This window comes from Hesperophylax consimilis, chromosome 3 (assembly GCF_061612785.1).
Source record: "Hesperophylax consimilis isolate HC1 chromosome 3, BYU_Hcon_1.0, whole genome shotgun sequence".
In the NCBI taxonomy this organism is placed as follows: domain Eukaryota; kingdom Metazoa; phylum Arthropoda; class Insecta; order Trichoptera; family Limnephilidae; genus Hesperophylax; species Hesperophylax consimilis.
The window spans coordinates 12297448-12319287 of record NC_142838.1 but is presented as its reverse complement, the minus strand read 5'-3'; the positions used below and the strand labels follow the sequence as shown (position 1 = coordinate 12319287).

General features: G+C 35.2%; 1 protein-coding gene across 2 annotated transcripts in view; it reads right to left on the bottom strand.

Annotated features, from left to right (window-relative positions):
- The window catches only part of shn (zinc finger protein schnurri), a 62246-nt gene that overhangs the window by 25195 nt on the left and 15211 nt on the right, over positions 1 to 21840 (bottom strand). Inside the window, exons 1-2 of one of the 2 annotated variants that reach the window (XM_089648113.1) lie at positions 15873 to 16086; positions 5057 to 5131 (exon numbers count right to left, since the gene is read on the bottom strand). In XM_089648113.1, coding sequence (XP_089504239.1) covers positions 5057 to 5131; positions 15873 to 15924 — 127 coding nt within the window. In that variant the 5' untranslated portion in view covers positions 15925 to 16086. Of the gene's footprint in view, positions 1 to 5056; positions 5132 to 15872; positions 16087 to 21840 lie in introns of those variants that run through there. The other variant, XM_089648120.1, reaches the window with a different exon arrangement.

Below are 21840 nucleotides of genomic sequence, written 5' to 3'. Positions count from 1 at the left end.
CCCGGACGGATGGCAACCCTAGTTGAATAACATCGGCTGGGAAAAGTCGACATCACGGCGCGCGCGGCGCATTGAAAAGATAGGTTATCTGTAACAAATTATTAATATTTACAGCAGTGTAATGCACGGTTTTATAAAACAAAATGATATGTAGGTACCTATACCTATATGTTCTCTTTCAGTTAGAGCTAGATCTTTATTTAAGAAGATAATTTTTAAAAATACTTTTCAAATGTACAATAATTATTATAACATACATAGGTATACTATAATATTATCAACAAAATATTAATTTTGGTTGTGTGTCTGTCTGTAACTCTGGTGGTATGAACTCTAGAACTCGGATTTGCCTGTCATTTTCAAAATTGAAACTGATTTTAATCGTTAATTGACAAATCGATAATCATGAGCCTACATACCTATAATTTAATATTTCCAACAAAAAGTTATTTTAGTCATAATTTTCAAAATTGGAACTGATTCGCCGCGAATTCAGACTATACCGTGACTTTTCACGGGTCTGCTCTAGCGTATGTTAAATATTTAAGAGGAGATGAGACTTTAAAATATAGCCAGTCTTAAGTGAAGCAGCCACGCACAAAAACATGCGACACATGCGACACGCGGCCCTGCTGTATAGACCTGCGGTTAATTTGCCCTATAAAATAATAATATTTGGATGATTTGTATAGCGCCGTTTTCGTGCAAAATCTCCTCAAGGGCGCTGTGCAAAGAATAGTCAAACTATCATCAATGTATGGCTAACAGATGGCATCCACCGGTTTGTCGATCACTAATACAGAGCGATATGTACAATGTATTTGATTGATGAACGTGATGTTAGAATGTAAAATCTCTAAAATAAAGTGGAAATCTTAACGACGTAAGTGATTAAGTCTTGTAAAAACATTATTCGGCGGGCGGCTCGGCGTATTGGACGGACCTACGGTCGACTTTGCTCTAGCAGGCCTTGAAAATCGGTCTTTCCGTGGGGTTTATTTGATTTATTTTAGATGAACTTATTACTAAAATCTCAAATGTTTCTAGAGGGATCCCTTAGAAAGTTATTAATTAATCGTCTAGAAAAATAAAATCTGGTGCTTACGGCTAATTTTATGGTTGAAAAACCTTTTATAAAATTTTCAAACTGTTTACATGTTTACAACCCCCGTTATTAGAGTCTTGTGTCGCCTTAATGAACGTGAAAACACTACTTAAATAACAAATTGAGAATTTATAAATGAGTATTAATTACTCTTCACTCTTTACGTAATTAAATATATGTAACGCACCATAGGTAACAGTTTAATAAATAATATACCTACATTAAAGTTTCATAGCATATACAGGAGATACACGAAATCCTCGCTTATATAGGTACTTGCGCTGCGGTGGGAATCGAACCAGCAAACTTCCAAAATCAAGTACGTATCTAAGGACAAAGTGCGAAATTTAAAAAAAAAACAATTTTAATTAATTCCATAAAATTTCGTAGCCATCGTGAATTATTTATTTGGGTAATTCCTTTCTTCATTCAATGTTAAAATCAAATTTACAAACTCAATAATGTTAAATAGGACAATATCGGCATTCCTCCATTTGCATAAACCTTGACTACTAACGTACGGAAATGGGAAATTATTATGGTTCTTTCGACCACCAGAGTCTTAGATTTCTTTGTTTTGTATATTCAATACTCTTCCAGAGAAGTCTGATGTATAAATGATACTCTTCCAGAGAATTTATCTTAACTTTGTTTGATATATAAATGATTCTCTTCCAGAGAATTTGTCTTAAATTTGTTTGATGTACCTATAACTGATACTTCTTCCAGAGAATTAGAATGGGTACAATAATCCAATAATCGGTATTTAATTAATTTATTCCGTGTTTACTATAAAGCATGTATAGATTGTGTAAATTGTGCAGGAGAAGAATAAACTCCAACTGTGAGCTCCGACGTCATGAAATTTGAATAGCTTTATTTGTCTGGAATCGGTAGGTCAGCGCAACTATTGTCAGCATTGTCAATCGCAAGTTATTTTGTTATTACAAGGCTACTTCCTTCCATCTGGAACAGACGTAATTTTTTATCGTATTTATCGGTTGATCGATAGTTAAAAAATATTTTAATGCTGTATATTATTTGCGCATACAATAAATAATTATAGATTTATCAGTTTCCCGTTTGTACAACTAGTTTCCGGAAACCATGTACATTATGGAAACAATAGCTTCAATATGTATATTATTTATTTTTTCTAATTAATATTTAAATATGAACAGTAAAACTTGTACATAGCTGAACTGCCCCATCTTTTGTATTTATTAAGTGATCACACTGATAAATTAAAATTTCCAATACGATGAGTGTATTGTATATTGATACGTTTATAACAGCATTTGTTATCATTACGAACAAGAACTTTTTTATTTATTTTTCATTTGAAGTAACGAGGAAGTGGTGAGAGATAAAGAAAAATCAAATGCCTCCTGTATCATTATTTACACCGCAGAGGAACGTTATTCACAACCATTCAACGTCTGCGAAGTCAACGGTTATTCATAAATAAATTTAATAATATTACATTAATCCATTTTTTACGAGGGCAAAGGCACACATGTGGCATTCTACGCCTTTTGGTGTAGTTACATTATTATAAAATATCCATTCATTTCATCAGATGTATGAAAACCACATTGAAAATAAGGAAACAACAGGAAGTGGGATATGGCCATAATATGCAATCGAGTGACAAGAATTTATAAAAGGATTGGAATAATTACTTATCTATTGATCTCTATGTAAGTACCTACTCGCGCTAGTCAGAAAAGTTCATATTTTCGTAATTAATAATAACAATTTATTATAATCTATCTCACTCTTTCCATTGTTATTTAGATAATATTTAGATCAAACAAGCTATACTATTCGCATGAGATTTGTGACAACGCAACCATTTTCAGCTCTTATCATCACAGAGCTTTGAAATGTCGATAAAGTGTTATGTGATAGCCAGGTATTTCCCCATCTTGATCTTCCCATCTCTTCCCCTCCCCAATACCTACAGCCTCACAACATACCCCAATTGGGGATGCCATAGTCTCACTGGTTCCAGACGGTTTCATGCAATTGGGACCCTTGTTCAGTATTCACATAAAAAAATCTCGACTTTGGCATACAAAATCCAGTAACAAGTGTATCAATCAAATGACAAAATTCATTCGCCAAGATGTCACACTCGATACATCACAGATTCGGAGCGTTTTGGCGAGCCTAGAAAACTAATTTAAAGAAATAAATATACATATTTAATATTATGTGCCGGTATTTAAGTAAGAAGGTCAATTGACAAATGGACTGGTCTGAACTTATTGGACATTGTTATTATTATCTAGGCTTATCATCAACATCAATAAATTAACGTTGGAAAATTCGTAATGTTAACAACATGCATAAAGGCGGATAAATTAATTACAGATTATGGAGTCACTACGCGTGTACATTGCGTAAGTAAGGAAAATTATAAAATGACACATTTGAATTCAAAGGAATTTCGTTTTTTGTTGTTTATATAGTGGCTTTCTCATAGCTGCGTGAAAAGGAAGAAATCGAATAAGCTCTAATGAACTGAGTATACTCAATATTTTGTCCGTATCACGAGGAAAATCGATTGAATCATAGCTATAATAAAATTCTATATAATTTAGTATTTTTTTATATACTTAAAGCAATAAATATTAATAAAAACTTTAAAAATATATAAACACTGTTAATATACGCAATAAATGTCTTATCCAATGGTTCGGTTGGTAAAGTTCTCCATTCTATTTCCTTGGTAGGAAGGTTCAATCCTCAGTCAATTTTTTTTTTGTTTATTTCAAAATATTATTTATTGATATATTATAAAATAATTTTTTATCATTTTTTACGGATTGATTTTTTTAAAATTGAATTCAAACTAAAAACACATTTTAGTTTCTTAGGTTCATAGTTTGGTTAAATAAGAGTAATAAAACTTACACATCAATAACAATGGCCACCTAGTGAACAACCAATAAATTTTAATTTTAAGGAATAACTAGTGCATTATTTTCAATTTTCGATTTCTGACATACTTTCTCATCGTTATCTAACTGTCTTGTGCAAAGTCTCTTTTTAACATAAAATTTGTCAATTAACGTAGTCCCGTGTATCCGTAGTAAAAAATAATCAATTTTGTGTACCCAAAATTACTATAAAACAATACCGGTAAGTATACTATCTCTGGCAACTTAAAGGGAAGACATACCAGACTATTGTTAGACCCGCGATAATGTATGGCTCCGAATGCTGGACTATGTACAACTCCTACTCTAGGCAACTCGAATCAGCAGAAATGCGAATGCTTAGATGGACGGCAGGAGTATCATTAAAAGATAAAATTAAAAGCTCACGCATTCGTGGTAGCCTGGGTGTCACTGACATAAACAGTAAGCTAGAGGAACGACAGTTAAGATGGTATGGGCACATAAGACGGAGACCACCAGACCACACAGTGAAGCAGGCAATGTCTATAGAGCTTCAAAGACAGTCATCCAGAGGTAGACCAAAGAACTCCTGGATGACCCAATGCTCCAAAATCCTACAAAGAAACGGCCTAGATGAAAGCGACACTCAGAACCGAAGAAGCTATAACCTGAGAACGAGAAGAGCCGACCCCAACAGCCTACCTAGGCAATGAGTTGGGATAGTGCTAGGAAGAAGAAGAAGAAGAAGATACTATCTCTGGCGGTCCGTGACTTTTCTGTGAGCTAGAGAAGTAAGATAAAAATACGGCATTATTGATGTTTCAAAAAATAATAATGTTATATTTTTTCAATCTTTCCATTCTAGCTCACTGAAAAGTCACGGACCACCACTGGTACATCTATATAGTGTAGTTAGTACTGCAAAATCTAAAAAACGTATTTACTATTATTATTTTCATAGATATATATTATTGGTAACATTTAACATTTTCATAGATATATGGTATTGGTAATTATAAAGTGTGATAACGTTTGATAAACTTACCGTTGGATGCGGGTAGCGTCCCGACGTCCCTCACCGGCGTCTGCTGCGCCCCTAGTGCCAACGCCAGTCCGCCCCCTGAAACAAGCGAGGAAACTTCCGTCAGACAACCTTATGTGACACTCTTACTGACTCCTGACTCCACTCTCTCACTGTTTACATTACTTGGCATCACACGTCTCACACGTCTCACATGTCTCATCCGCAAGGGATGAACACAGAATGCTCAACATCTCGCGTTAGGATGTTGTATTGCGTGTCCCAAATTAACGCAAATGGGGAAAGAAAGCCTTCGGGCAACTTGTAAGCGTTCGGATGATTGGAATCTCAAATGGTTTCGGATATTATTCACTACTAGCGCAGATCCGTGAACACCACAGAATATTATAATTATTGTAGGATTTGTGAAACTGAAAGTATGTATAAAAAAATTTGCTTCAGGATCGTTGCCTTTCAAAAGACGATCAGACCTTTAGAATTAACAAAATTACGACATCTGTCAAAAATTTAAACAAAAGAAATACACATTTCATTCGTGTAAATTTTAATTTACTAATTAAGTAAAATAAAATAATGTTGGTGCTAAATACTTTATCGCGTATCAGAATCGTTCCCACAATCAATTCCAATTTTTAAACTAAACACAAATTCCTGTTCTAGAGAACATTGAACCCGAGTTACACATAGACCCATAGACAGAGAAACACCACCGAAATTATTATTGCAGAGAGGCTTACATTACCAAATAATGTTTTATGTATTTTACAAATTATTTTTATTATTTGGAGAAGCCAAGAAGCAATGACTAAATAAAATACCCTAAGAGGGCAAATTGTAGTGACGTCATCGTTGTAGCATCTTCTGTCTTGATAATTTCAATTGGTTATAGTGAAATTTCCGTTTAAATTGTACAATTTGTGGTTAGACACTACTTATAAATAAAATAAAACAAAATAACTTATTTATACATTATTTATAAATATTTTTGATGCCGACTGAGTTTTGCTGACTCACGTCTCATCAGGGCGTATTAAAAATATGAACATAATTATTATTATCGGTGTAAAATAAAACTAAAGATATACAAAGTTATCTGTAGGTATTTATTTATTTATTTATTTATTATTGGATAATTTGTATAGCGCCGCTTTTGTGAGATATCACCTCAGGGGCGCTTTACAGTTGATGCAGGTATTACAGAAAATATAAATATTACAAAAATAGAGTGAAGTTAAGTTAAGTAAAATGTAGTAAAGGAACAGGTGACACGAAAATAGAAGATGGAGACTCTGCAGCAAGAATCCCAGGTGGTGAAGAAACTGGTCCAGCTGCTGCAGCGAAAGAGTCCACCGCGTACTATTATCTTTCATTTTGATAACAAGCTGGATGATTTTTATCAAAATGAAAGATAATGAACTGAAGATGAGAAATTTAATTTAATTTTGTTTACATTAGTAATTTAATAAATTAACTCTTATTCAGACTGAAATGGAAAAGATCACACTTACATGCAGTGATAATTCAGTTGACAGTATGCAAGTATTTACGCTACCTCTGAAGGACATAGAAACAAAACAACATCGAAATCAGTAGTAAACTGCATAATACAAACATTAATCGCTGAAATACCTGCTCGATTCTGCGGTTTATTGTTCGCCCATGACGCAACCTACTTGGAAGCAAACGTAAAAGAGTAAAGGTGAATAAATGAAAATAAAAAAGTGAATCCGAGTCTCCGCGGCAAGTCCGGGTCCAGGGGCACGCGGTGAGAGGATCCGTGACTCAGATATCCTCAGACCGTCACCGTCACCGGTAACGAACGGCAACCACCTCATCTCGCATTGCGCACTTGTGATTATGATGACCTCATCTGGCACTACTTCCCCGCTTGCGATTTGCGATCGCGCTGCTTCTCGATCAAGCGAGATCTTGATCGGTGTTCTCCACTATCGAACTCAAATTTGCATAGCGATCTTATGTCGAGAATAGACAAGATGAGAAGGCTGTGTTTCTAAATGCTGTGCATGTTAAAAGCTGCACCATCGATAAATAATCGATATCATTATATCACCAGCTTTATAATGCGGCTTCGCTCGAATTTCTTTATCACCTCACTTTTTGTTGTATTTCCTTATCAATGTATTGATAAAGGTGCACATATTTGGTTTTCGGAGGGGTGGGTGGGAATCTGAGGATCAATGTGTCCAGGAGTGACGTATGAATCCATCCGTCCTACTGCGGTGCCAGGCAATGGGTTGAGAGAGTCCGGCTGGAGAGTTCAAAAGTTCTCCCTCAACCAGTCTCTCCCGATCCGACCCGCCACTAGACCACAAGACCTAGACAAACCTCACCCCGTCAAGTCACCAAACGTAGCGAACCACTTGGGGTGACCTATGGCAGTGGTGGTGGTTGTCCGATACATGGTTCCCGGAGCGGCGGTACCCACACCCTCCTCCCAAATTGAATATTTATTGTCATAATTCATTGAAATTTCAAAGCAAGTGATTTTAGCTAAAATATTTGCGTTGATTCCAATTCCAACCAGAAAAATAAATGCTAATTCTGTGATGCCACAAAGATTTCCAGCATTACCCGACTTTATTCTACTCCAAGGGGTAGGAAAAGGGTTTGGGGATGGTTTCAAAATCTTATGTAGACAGTGACCTTCCTCTTGTTTCGAAGTTCAAGGTGTGCGAAATTTCATCAATCTCTGAACTGTAGATTTATATATGTCAAAGCCATGCCGCCCTCCGCAGACAATATTCTTTATATACAGGGTTTTCCAATAAGAGGTGTTATTTTGAATAGCCCGATATTTCGGTAGATGTTACTTTTGAAGCTGTCATTTTTTGACATTTGACAAGTAGAAACTACGCTATTAATAAAAATGGACACGCTTCAACAACGCATTGAAATTATTAAAATTTACTTGAGTGAATCAAATGCAAATCATCTTGAGTGATGAGGCCCATTTCCACCTCGGTGGCTTCGTCAACAAGCAAAATTGTCGCATCTGGGGCTCGGAAAACCCAAGAGTTATTTTTGAAAAGCCTCTCTATCCTCAACGTGTGACTGTTTGGTGCGGTTTATGGTCCGGCGGAGTCATTGGACCTTACTTTTTCGAAAATGAGGCTGGAACAATAGTTACGGTGAATGGATTGCGCTATCGAGAGATGATTAATGATGTTTTATGGCCGGAATTGGATGGTATTGATCTGGACAACGTTTACTTTCAACAAGACGGCGCTACGTGCCACACAAGCAACGAAACCATTGATGTTTTACGATTGAATATCAAAATAACACCTCTTATTAGAAAACCCTGTAAATATAGAGAGATAATTGATAGATAATGTAATTTATTATGTACTTAGATTGCTCGCAGAATACGCTACTCACTGCATTCCTAGCAAAATAATATTGTCTTTTGCGGTTTTGGCATTATGAATATATAATACAATTATTTTACATAATACGTTAGAATATTGCAAGGAGCGATTCGCGTGCTTGTCGCACCAGCTTTCTAAAGAAACAGTGATAATTTTGATGCATTATTATTTCGCATTATGTATTCAGCTTTTCGTGCGAGAGATGCTAATATGTACTGTAACCATTACGCAGTAACTAGAGTAAATATAATAAATCATAGCAATAAATTTCGCGTCTTATTTATTAGTACGAAGCAAGAAATAAGAAATATAGTCTTGCTGAGAAGAGTGAGATGGTGGCCGGTAGTTGGGACTTATTACGTTGGCGAAATGAGATTGGCGTGGAAGTGTGGACTACGAGTGGGTGTTTGCTGGGTGCCCCCCACGGAATGTATATAAGTAAAACTGAAGCATATTGTATGAAATTATCTCAAGAATCAAATCCTCCAAGTCCACGGCAAATTGGTGGAAAATGTGGAGTATCATTGATGCATTATATTTAGATGAGACATGGAGCGAAAAATAGGTTCCACTTTTTAACCTCCAATTTACCTCCAACGCTCTAACTAAAACTATCGAATCCGGTCTACGCGCACCGCTTTTCGTGTTCTAATAGTGGTACACGTTTCGACGAGATATTAGTACGCAATAGCGCCTCTAATTGTACAGCTCTATGGTCGTTATCGTGAAATCAAATCATAACTTGAATTAATCATACAAATAATTATAATTAATGTTTATTTTTTGTTTTGTTTATGTTAATTCCACACAAGAAATGTCTCTCTGAGGATGCTGCGTGGAGGGTCATTTTTGCGAAAAGAAGGCGTACCTACATGTGTCTTGAAGAAACCCAAGTATGAAATGTAGAAGCAACAAATAATCTCACAGCCGAATAAAAAAACGTAATAAAGTAGAGAACTACACGTTCTCAAGTGACAAATAAAATAATGTGAACCATCTGCAAATATTGGACACGCGTTTAGAGTTTTTCTCGGACACCCAAGGGTTCAATTAATCTAGTTTTCGGAGTTCCTTCCACTGAAATTTCTTTATAACAAGTACAACATTCCCACCTGACGACTGACGACCATGTTCTAAAGTCGGAAATACATTCGTCTTGTTAGGGGTATATCTATCGAAAGGATTGCCCGTTTCTGCACAGAATCAAGAGGTGTTTTTTTTTGTTTATTTATTTACTAACCCTTTCTGTTTTTTTTTTCACATGAATAGTAATTTAATTAATTGTACGTAGTAAATTATAAACTGCTTGAGTAAAAACATTTTGTATTTGTTTAGTGATAAATTGAAAATGTCCACCGACTTGGTATAATGATTTCCCTCCATTAGTGTTCTGGACGGAGGGGAATACATATGGTAGTTAGTAAGAGAATTTCCGCACTGAAATAAAACCCCACTTCTAGTATTACCTATTGGAATCCGAAAGTCAGTGAAAATCTGTCTGACAATTTAAGCATTTTCATATAATTTAAAAGATTGTTATAGTTTACCAAATTTGCAGGAAACGTATTTTTTATTTATTCTTTCAATATCTTGTACATGAATTTTATAATATGGGTTCTAGATGGGAGAATTTTACTCAATGTGACTTTTAACAAAGGCAAAATATAACATTTTAATGCACTTAATATTGTTGAAATTTCTAGTTAACTTACTTATAAATCCCAACATTTATAAGCCCTCGTGAGAGATTTCCGTTATTTAATATACAATAATATGATACATGCAATACCTCTGCGTGAATTTAAATGCTGCATTATAAACTATGCTCGTAAACATGCTAGATAAGAATTACATATTTCACCGATTGATTCAGTTCTCTTTATATACGCGCTTATCTATATTAAGTACGACTAGATAATATTAAATATTATTATGTACCTATGCATTTTCGAATCAATCATGTAAACCTAACAAGAGATTATTATAAGACATAAAGTAGTTCATACTTCGTACCTATTGTTAAAATGAGTATATTTTGAGATAAGTTTATCTGAATGAATTGACTAATTCTGAGAATAGATAATAATGTGAAGGGCGATTGATTTGTTGGTTGGGAGTAGGGAACTCCACGAATCCGCTGGCAACTAGCAATAACTACGCTTTATGTCATTCTCGAATTGAATACGGAATTATAAACATAACCTGGATACAATTCAAAAAGGAATCTTAAGACCATACTAATAGAATTATTTATACCTTAAATTTTATCAAAACTTAACTACACAATCCATTACACATCCAAAAACTTTCGAAAGATGAACTGTGGCGTCATTAAATTTGCACTCCTTTTTTAATTCGCAATTTTTAGGTCAAATATTATAATATTATTAACTATTTTTAGCTCTCAAAGACTTTTTCAACATGCGCTAAGGAACTTTTACACATCAATACAGCTGTCAATAAGACAAGGCGCCGTATTATTTTTAATGTATTTTTATTTAATAAAGTACTTACAAATATTTTGAAAAAAAATGTATTAAAAATCAGACGAAACCGGGTAGTAACAAAACCATTAAGGTAATTCAAATATTCAAAGGAAACTGACAATTTATTTAAACCATTAGAGATGTGCGCGCATCTCCCGAAATAGAATTCGGAGGGGGCTACCAGTGAAATGTCAAACAGTTATCCCAGACAGGCGCAACAAGCATGCCATTTGCCCGAATGCCCAATGCCCAAGTGCCAGTCAGGTACGACAGTATCATTTTAATTAATCAACTCATTAACGAACAGCAATGAGTCAAGTAATACGTTCAGATGTAACAAGATAACTTATGGAATATTAATAATCCGAAACGATGAATAATAATCTCCTATTAAGGGTACACATTGTACACAACGCCGTGGAAGTAATCTAAATTACACCTCATAACAACCAAGAGAGCGAAGGCCGTGCATATTCGGAGAATCATTAGGAATCGAGGAATCCTTTACTAAGATTTCTAGGAACTTTGTTCACCGCGCGCTGGGATTTATGTCAATAATAATGTATTTGTAAACCAGGAATACCAGTCTATTTTTGAATTATTCACCTTCCAATTTACCCCAATGTTTTGAGTTAAGAGGCACGGAGCCACGAGATTTTGCATTATACGACAATATGTCAATCACGTGCGCGGTGGCGCCTAGGGCGGTTATTATGACGTCAGATTAAATTCGAGCCGTAATGATCAGATCTGTTTTTTTTAAAATAATTTTTCAAAATCGATTTATTAATTATACGTACAAAAAAAACCACATGTGTACAATGAAACTTAAGGCGATGCACTACGTCGTGAAATATTTTAAATTGAGCTGCATCAATAACAACCCTTACGTAGATGGTGATAAGGTTTAAATTCCCTCTTAACACAATCCGCCTGTTTTGATTTATGCAAGAAAAAAACATGGCCAAAAAGTGTCTTTTATTTTATTTTGTGAATGTTCAGGCATAAATATTTAATTTTTTTTCGATCATTTTATAGATAACTTTATTTGCCACACTATACAATAAAATCATAACGGAAAATGGGTTCGTAAGTAGGAGATTTTGAACTTTAAAGCAGTTTTCATAGGACTTATACATAATTTTTTTCTGGGCTTTTAAAAAGACTTTATCTAAAAAATACTCGATTATTTCAAAGGTTAAGATGTATTCTACTCGCAGTATTTAATTAAAGCATCTGAAACATTTCTAGGCGACCAAATTTTCAAACCAAAAACACATAATTTTACATTACTACGTATGGCATCGCCTTAAGATACATTCATTTTTTAAACCTTATATTTTTAGTGGAATTAATCATCGAACAACATATTGGACGTTTATTATTAGATTTCGGGCTAACTTACAAGTAGTGCAGTCATCAAGATCACCAGATTGGTCTACGTAAGTACAATAAGCAGTAGAGGAGAACCGGGTGTGTTGATACGGGCTTTAGACGGTATCGGTGTTGGCTGGTAGAGTCAGTAGAGTGTCTGTGGGCAGAGTGTTGCCCGGGGCTAACGGTGTCAGACGATGAACAAGTTATTACGACGTGCCTACGCGTTCATTTCACGGTAGATGTACCTATTACTGGACTATCTCCTAATAAAACCAAGCGACCATTTATAATATTATTATTATACTTCTTACCCAGTCGCCAGCGATGTGCAGACCAAATGCAAAATTTAAAAGAGACAAAATTGGATATATTATTAAGAGAATAAGGAAACCATTTTCGCAAATTAATATTCCATAAACAAGTCTTTATGTTAATAAATTATTATAAGCAATAATTAGTCGCCTGTAATATCTTTTGCTGTGCATAAAAACCTTGTCTTATAAACATTAGATTAGCATTAAAAAAATAAAGTCTTTAGGTCACTAACAGAAATGTTTCCACATCGAAATATTCATGACAAAATCGGATTAAGTGGTTTATAATATGGTCATCATCATAAAATAGTTTGTAGCAGGAACAAAAGGCTATGTTTGTAGCAGGAACAATTACACAATATTCCAGATATAAAATAATGCGATACCATACAACTTTTGGCACACACTCCTAATAACATTAAAAAAATAGTTTTATACTCTTCTTTTATATGAACTCTTGACTCTTGCAATTTGATTCCCTTTACCGTTCCATGTTTTCCTTGGGCATCCCTGACTTAATTACTACATGCAGCGTCATTCACATAATATATTAAAAAAATAATCAATATTATCAGAACTATTTTACTATGATTGTGCTATAATATATTTTTACCAAATGTACACTCATGGAAGAGCAGTATAAAACATAAGATACGAAATAACGCATTGCAAAACAATTATTGTTATGTACAAAAGTTTTATTAATAAAAAAATACATAGATGAACAAATCAAATAATCTTTCAAGAACATGATGTGGAACAAAATTAAAATAAAATCAACAACCTCCAGTGCACGCGTACCCGCGGAATTCCAGCACCCATACAAAGAGCAGTTTTGCCTACCTGGTAAATGATGTCATACATTATTTTATTTGGTCAAATAAAACACACCAAAGATGTACACACGAGCATCCCACACAACTGGATTCTATATATCTGGATTCAACACAAACGGGTGTGGATTCTCAGTTAATTTATTCTTAAATTATGACGATTGCCCGATTTTAATAATATAATACATAATATATTGTTCCGTGATTGTTGTTGATCTAAATCTAAAACACGCCATTAAGCGTGTGTTTTGATTGTTACGAAAGAAAAGCTTAATTTATGTACGTATGTCCCGGCATACGTCATTTGGGCCTAGGAAAAACACCGAGAAATACAATAAAAACAATACATGGAATAAGCGTGATTAATTCCATGTCATGCATATTATTATTACCAGACATTAGGTAAAGGTCTACCGCTGATACCTCCGTTATAACCTCTCCCTCTTGTTCATAAACAATCTATGTAACAGAATGAGAGGTTAGAACGGAGATCACAGCAGCAATACCATAAAATAATAATAAATTCTCTAATGTCTAATGCAATTCTCTTTAGCGCTGGCTTTATCAATGATTCGTCTAACAAACATAATTTTTAATAGCCCCGATGACGTTATTCTCATGACGCAAATCGTCTTCTCATTTGTGATTCAATTTTATTATTATTTCATTGATTGAACTCGCTGATCCTTAACTAGCAACGTAGACTTAATTAATGCAAATAAAATGGTCAACTAATAGCCAATACAACGCTTTGATTTGAATGGGCAAAAATTCGATATTTTAATAAAAATCATTAAAAATTTCGCACCAAATCTTAACCCCTTGCATAAAGATTCGCCGAGTAAGAAGCCTTTTCATTTATAAATACTGCGAATCCACCACTGAATAAGTCATCTTGAAACACCAATTGAAGATTGTGAAAATCCAACGATGCGTGAAATCGAAGCCATTAGTGCAGTCTTTTTCTCCCCAATAAGAGTCACTAAAATGGTCACAATTTTTGCCATAGCGTCAATTTTCCGCATCTGTCATGGCTACAAAAAGATAACCGGTGATTTTTTACTTCTATTTGAATTCTGCTTCTCGAACATAAGTGGCAGGCTATTTTTCTAGTGAAATCGCAGAGACAGGTAACGCCATTTTCTTGAAATATCACCTGAAGAGCAGTAAAAAATAACGTCCTAGGTATTAAACACGACGAACTTCCTTCATACCGTACTCACTTTATCTGCAAATCTGTATCTTTACATGAAACTTTGACGTTATAGTTTATTTCGCATAATTTATGACATAACCACGAAAAAATTACTTCGTAATAGGATTGTGTTCCTGTAAGATTTAACATTTTCAGATGTATATCATGATTCATGATTCTTTAAATGGGCGGAACACGAATATCGAATAGGTAGGTATATTAAATAATAAAATGACAATACCATTAAGTAAATTATTTTTCAAGGTAAGAAGTAATAAAGCGTAATAGACGCAGAGATTGTGTACATACGAGGTGTTGCCAGTTGCCACATAGTTAATTAGTTTGACCGCGTGACGTCATTTGACTCGTCAGTGGGTGGATTCCGTCGCGTTGGATCTCAGATCTGTGTCTGTGTTCGGGAATCTCCGGAAACCAACATAGCCGGATGAAAACACGCTTTTTAAATGTAGATATCTATTCGATTCTGCATCCGGATTAAGAATTAGTATTCTATTAATAATGCCGTCAGTGGAAAGGATCGTCTTGTGATGACCTCACGGTTCTATGATCGATTGGCGTGCGCCATCCGGTGAACCCAGTGGCGATTATTTGCGTTCGTCATTTTGATTATTAATATGCCATCATGGATCTACCGGGAAGACTAATATGGTCCTGCCGCCAAGAGCTCCGATGTAACTTATCTTGATGTTATAATACGCCTTGTGCATGAGGAAAAATAGGATGTTAGAAGGGGGAGAGGCATAATGCAGAAATAATGTAATATACAAATAACATATTATTACGACTTGGATATAAATAGCTGTTTTTAAGATAATTTTCCCGAGAGCCTTTCTTTTGTAGGACAAAGGGTAAGTTCAGTATCTTTCATTTCATGCGACTTTTGGACTATTGGATCCCAACTTTCCGGAGCCAGGGGAACTTTAATAGTAATAAAGTATCACCTAATTAGGTAACGTTGTGAGGAATTGCATGGTTAGTCAGGTCTGGTCAAAAACAAATCCAAAGAAATTAGCAAAATAAACGCACAATTTTTTTTTGTATTTTCCTCGGCGGGGTTTTGAACCTATGACCTGGGCCCTGAACCGAGAAGCTTTTCTCTCTGCCGCGGAGGTGTGCGATTAACTTCAGTTCTACAAAACTTCACATTTTCTGTTTTTGTATTTGATGCATACCAAACCACAACAAAATAATAATTGAGCATCACCAAAAATAGCATTATTATTATTAGTGGCTGCGTGGTCACCATCCGCGTCCATCGCGCCGTCTCGGGCGTCAGGCGTCACCTGCGATCCGCGCTCCGCCGGGGAACCCGTCCCCCCTTCCTCCCTCGCCGCATCACCAGTCCGCACGCCTCACAGCGGTCAACCGAGCCAACACAACACAACACCCAACCACACACATACAGACAGACATCTCCCGCGCAAAACACCGACAACACGTCACCGTACCGCACCGCACCGCATCGCACCGCACCGCACTAGCAAGCTTTCCCCAAGGCCCGGGCGCCAACATTACACTAACCTAACAATGCGACAAGCAAAACATTGCCAACACTCGGAAAGTATCATACTCTACTGTCTGGTTATGCTGCGTGCTGGTGTGGAGAGGATTCTTCTGTTCGAGTGTCGCGGTGCAAATTCCGGAACTGCCGCGAATAACATTATTTTGAGGCTTCACCTCTCGAAATACACCTTGTGTCGCGGTAAATAGGAGTCTTCCGGCTAAAATTATATTGGTTCGAAGGCAACGTATTAAAATAAACGAGACACTCGAACGAGGCGAAAAGGTCAAATCTCGGCAGACAACCTACCAACCCGCTGCGGAAAAAAGGGGAAAACGAGGAGACAAAATAATGTGCGGCCAATTTGCTGTTCACACAGGCTCGATTAGGCAGGTACTATTACTGGAGCGGATTGGTTTAAATGATAGGTCATTGCCCTGGTTAATAATTCCCACCCGATATTATTGAGTGCTGAAGAATTTGCTAGAGTAAAAGTAAGGCGCGGCGAACAGGCGCTAAGCAGCAGCGAACACGGAGAAGTCGGTTGTTGGGAGTTGGGATTGGGACACCGCACAGGTAAGTAAGTCCAGGGAGTGGGAGGTTACGTCACATTCTACAGCCCGTTCGTGGAAACGGAGCAAAACATACTGTGACTGACTTCTGCACGATTCTCGTAAGGCCTGTTGCTTCTACCTACGTCACCACCGCTCTACCTATATAGTACTCTGTAGGTATTTACTCGCCAGACGTACAAACAAACCAGTATGGATATTAATGTTTTCAACACTATCATTATAATAATCTCGAGTTCGAGTGTGCAGTGAGCTTCTATAATAATGACGCTATCGATTCTTAGAAATCCGCTCAAATTGTTGGGAAAAATAATTATCACCAAGTGTGATGACAAAAAAATGTAAGCAATCGCAACTCGGAACTATTGGCGCGAATGAAGTCGAAATATTCTGTAGTAGACGTCATCATCTGGTAAATAAATATGTATGTGTACTCGTAAATGAATCGGGGAGCCCTAATTAGTTAATTAATAAATTGCCAACTACCAGGTCAGGTTGTAGCTTCCCAACAAAGTATAGTGTTTCTTCGTAAGCATATTTGAAGGAAAACTGTGCGAGCGAAATTTTAAGACGGCTTGTTTCATAGAATTTGAAGGATTCATTAAAATTCAATGTTAATTTTGGAACTTTTTTCAAGTTCTGTTATTATATCATTATTGAACAGTTGTTTCCCAAAACTGAAGTAATGACAAAACTTTCACAGAACAGAAATTAACTTTGAAATTTAATGAATTGTTCAAATTCTACGAATGAATTGTTATTCTCCTTTGTGATATAAATACGATAAAGTTATTATTCACAGGTTCTTGTTTCTTAGGGAGAGGGTAACCCTAGTAATAATAATTACTAGTCTTACAATAGGATTAATTACTAGTAGTTCTGTGAACAGAAGAACTCGAGTCCATTAAAGAATATTTCTAATTTTCTCTTATTTAATAAATCTAAGCAAACATTTCCTCAGAAATCATAAGATTTGTGAGTAGGTACTTAAATACCTCCCTACTTAATTATATATGATATATTTAATGTAACATTTAAAATATTTCAAATAAGGAATTATTATACACTAGCTGACTTTTCTCTACTTTCTATAAATATTATATGCACAAACCTTCCGGAAGAAATTTTATAAATGAAGATGAAAACCTTATCAAAATCCGTTGCGTGGTTTAGAAGAACTAAGCAACTAAACAGACAGACGCGGATAGCGACTTTATTTTATAGAGATTTGTTCACAGAACGTCACTAACTCAATGAAAATTCTTTTTTCAGGCAGGTAGGTACCATAATATTGAAAAAAATGCAAAAAAGAAAGTCCAAATAAACACGAAGATTTTACATTAGAGTCGCGATTTTTAATTTTTACGTTTTACGATACAGGAAATCCTTGTCCCTCGAATCCTGTGTCGTCTTCGGGGATGCTGTGTGAAGAGAGAACTTATTGAACCGGCCACCTGAAAAGTCCCACGTTGCAGAAGGGAGGAAAATTAGATGCCGGAAATTAATGCACAGTCAAGTTGTATTACTAATTGGTGTTAAAACGAAATGTCAAGACTGTCATATTATTTATTAGTTATTATAATTAACAAACTAATAAACAATCTTTAATTATTATAAGCTACTTAGCAAGATATTAGTTAGAGTTTCAAAATAAAAGTGATCTCACGTGATGAGATAATATATTCGATAGTTTAATTTGTAAAATCAGATAAACATAATGTAGTTTGAAGCTGAATATTCGGACTCATTGCATGGCCTAGTATTTCAACTTTCGTGCATCTCCTTACGCAAAGTTAGCCAAATTGTGTCAAGTCGTTGCTGTACTCGGTGTGTACCTACTGTGTACGTACAGTTCACACTATTCACGTTCACAGACGTGTAACGTCAAAGATTTTAGTTTCTAAAGTGTGATTTTAGTAGAGACGCAGCAGACAATGGAAAATAATCGGTTTGTATTATGATAAGACAAAACAAACGATGAATGTGCAACAAGAGAACGTGCGCAATTATTATTGTCTCTTTGTCTCCGTCATCGGAATACATAGCTACTAACTAATACAAAAAGTCAACAGTGTTATGAATCATATCATTCCTTTCAAATTGTTATGAGACAAATAGAGACACGTAAGTTAGGGCGGGCAGTCAATGTGTGAAGGATTTTTTCTTGAGATCGTCTGTCTTCTCAAGATCTCAAACTTCGCATCCGACAATTTAGATACCTACTTCATTTTTATTTTTTGCGATTCAATAGTGTTGTTGAAGTTCTGTCGAGGCGTGAACATAATATAAAAATTTAGATTGATTTTGCAAAGAAACTGTTTATTATTAACACTTTTTACACAAGTTGCAGCTTTCGACAAACAATAGCTTTTCCACATTATTTTCTACGGTTCTCTAATTGCCAGCTGTTACCTGTATAGCATTATACACAGAGAAAACGTACTGCTAATTTATAAGTTATAGATATACAGTATTACTAAAGTTATTCGTTTTCCCGTTAAAAACGGGATTGCAGGCATTTAACGAATGAATTGACAGAGTTCCAAACAATGTATCAGTCAAAAGCGAATGTATTGTGAGGACGGTAGAATACGTGTTCATACAAATATTGAAATTGACATACTGATATTGTCGCATTCCATATATTCTGAATAATTCATGTTTTATCAGAAAATTGACATGTTATCACTTTTTTAACAGGATCATTTTTCTCCGTGTATTATATATTGTATTAATCTAGATTGTCTTCGTGAATAATATTATTGAATTTGGGGAATGAGTAGAGAAACAAATCTAAAAATTGTGTGGCATCTGGTTAGAAGCATAGAATTTTTTTTACGTTATCATTATTCGAATTCCCAATTTTTATGTATTCAAATTCGAAACAAAAAAAAACGATATTCTTTTGACGGCCCACCCTAACAAGAAAATATACATACATATTATTATTATCTATAATTCTTACTCAGCGTTGGAATTTAATCCCCGACCTTGAAGCAGAACACAAATCAAATATTTATCGCTTTAATATGTAATTAAAATTAGTATTTGTTTTAGATTTGTCTGACCTAAACAAAGTGCAGCCTACATTTAAAAATGTACCGCAACTTTGATTTGATAATTCAACATGTCATCAAACATTTTCCACACGCACCTGGTTATGCCTTTTGATAGACGTCTGCTTTGAATAGTTCAGTCGCAAAGCCTCGTGTCGGGGCGGCATAATGTAATAGCAGTTTATTTATAAAGATTACACGATAAACAATGTTGAATCCTTGGCAATGGTCATGAGAAACTTCCAAGGGAAATAATTTTATTGTTATGCAAACAGATTGAGGCGATGCCATACGAAGTAATGCAAAATCATGTGTTTTTGGGTTTGTAAATTTGGTCGCCTAGAAATGATTCAGATGCTTTAATTAAATACTGCGAGTAGAATATATCTTGGCCTTTGAAATAATCGAGTATTTTTTAGATAAGTCTTTATATAAGCCCAGAAAAAAATAATGTAAAGGCCTATGAAAACTGCTTTTAAGTTAAAAATCTCCTACTTACGAACCCATTTTCGGTTACGATTTTAATAATGTGGCAAATTAAGTTATCTATAAAATGATCGAAAAAATATTAAATATTTATGCCTGAACATCCACAAAATAAAATAAAAGGCCCTTTTTGGCCATGTTTTTTTCTTGCACAAATCAAAACAGGCGGATGGTGTTAAGCGGGAATTTAAAACTTATCGCCATCTACGCAAGGGTTGTTATTGATAGCGGCTCAATTTAAAATATTTCACGACGTAGTGCATCGCCTTAACTCGGATAAGTGTTGAAAGCTTAAATAATAAATTTTAAAATAAGACAATGAAAGAACATTGATAAGTTGAACCTGTTGTTATCTAAATGATACGAGTCATTAGAAGTCAACAACCTTTCGATATCATCACACCGAATAAAATATTGTGAAACAAATTAAGTTATGTTGCGTACTTTATTTCAGCATTAGCTGACGTCTACACGAGGTTATCCTTAGGAGATAGACATATACCATTACAGACTTTTCTGTAGGCCTGTTCAAGATATACAATTCCGTAGTACATTATTTTGATGTATCTTATAAGGTTTGGCCAATGTAAGCGCATATAAGAAAATATTTTTTTACGACTTGATTACAAAACATCGACTTTTCTCTACTTTCTATAAATATAATTTACATGTATTTATGTATAGGGTTTTCCAATAAGAGGTGTTATTTTGAATAGCGCGCTATTTCGGTAGATGTTACTTTTGAAGCTGTCATTTTTGACATTTGACAAGTAGAAACTACGTCATTAATAAAAATGGAACAATATATGCTTCAACAACGCATTGAAATTATTAAAATTCACTTGAGTGAATCAAATGCAAATCATCTTGAGTGATGAGGCCCATTTCCACCTCGGTGGCTTCGTCAACAAGCAAAATTGTCGCATCTGGGGCTCGAAAAACCGAAGAATTATTGTTGAAAAGCCTATCTATCCTCAACGTGTGACTGTTTGGTGCGGTTTATGGTCCAGCGAAGTCATTGGACCTTTCTTTTTTGAAAATGAGGCTGGAGCAACAGTTACGGTGAATGGATTGCGCTATCGAGATGATTAATGATATTTTATGGCCGGAATTGGATGGTATTGATCTGGACAACGTTTAATTTCAACAAGACTGCGCTACGTGCCACACAAGCAACGAAACCATTGATCTTTTACGATTGAATATCAAAATAACACCTCTTATGGCAGAATTGACCACTACAACACGGGCATGTGCCTAGTGTGGTGGCCAAAAATTTACCCGTTTACTGTAATGTATAAACCTTACTGAATAAAGAACATATAAAAATAAAAAATAAGTTGTTGGTTATCCAATAAATGGTTCCCGGGGCGGCGGTACCCAAACCCAAAAAAGGGTTTAATACGTGAATGGTATAGGAACCCCGTACGTCATAAACAAAAAAATATTATTTATAAATATAAAGTTTTATAACAACGTTTAGTTTCCAATACTTGTTATTTGAAAGCGATTGGGACATCTAAATTTGAAAATATAATGAACACAAACGTAGGGTGG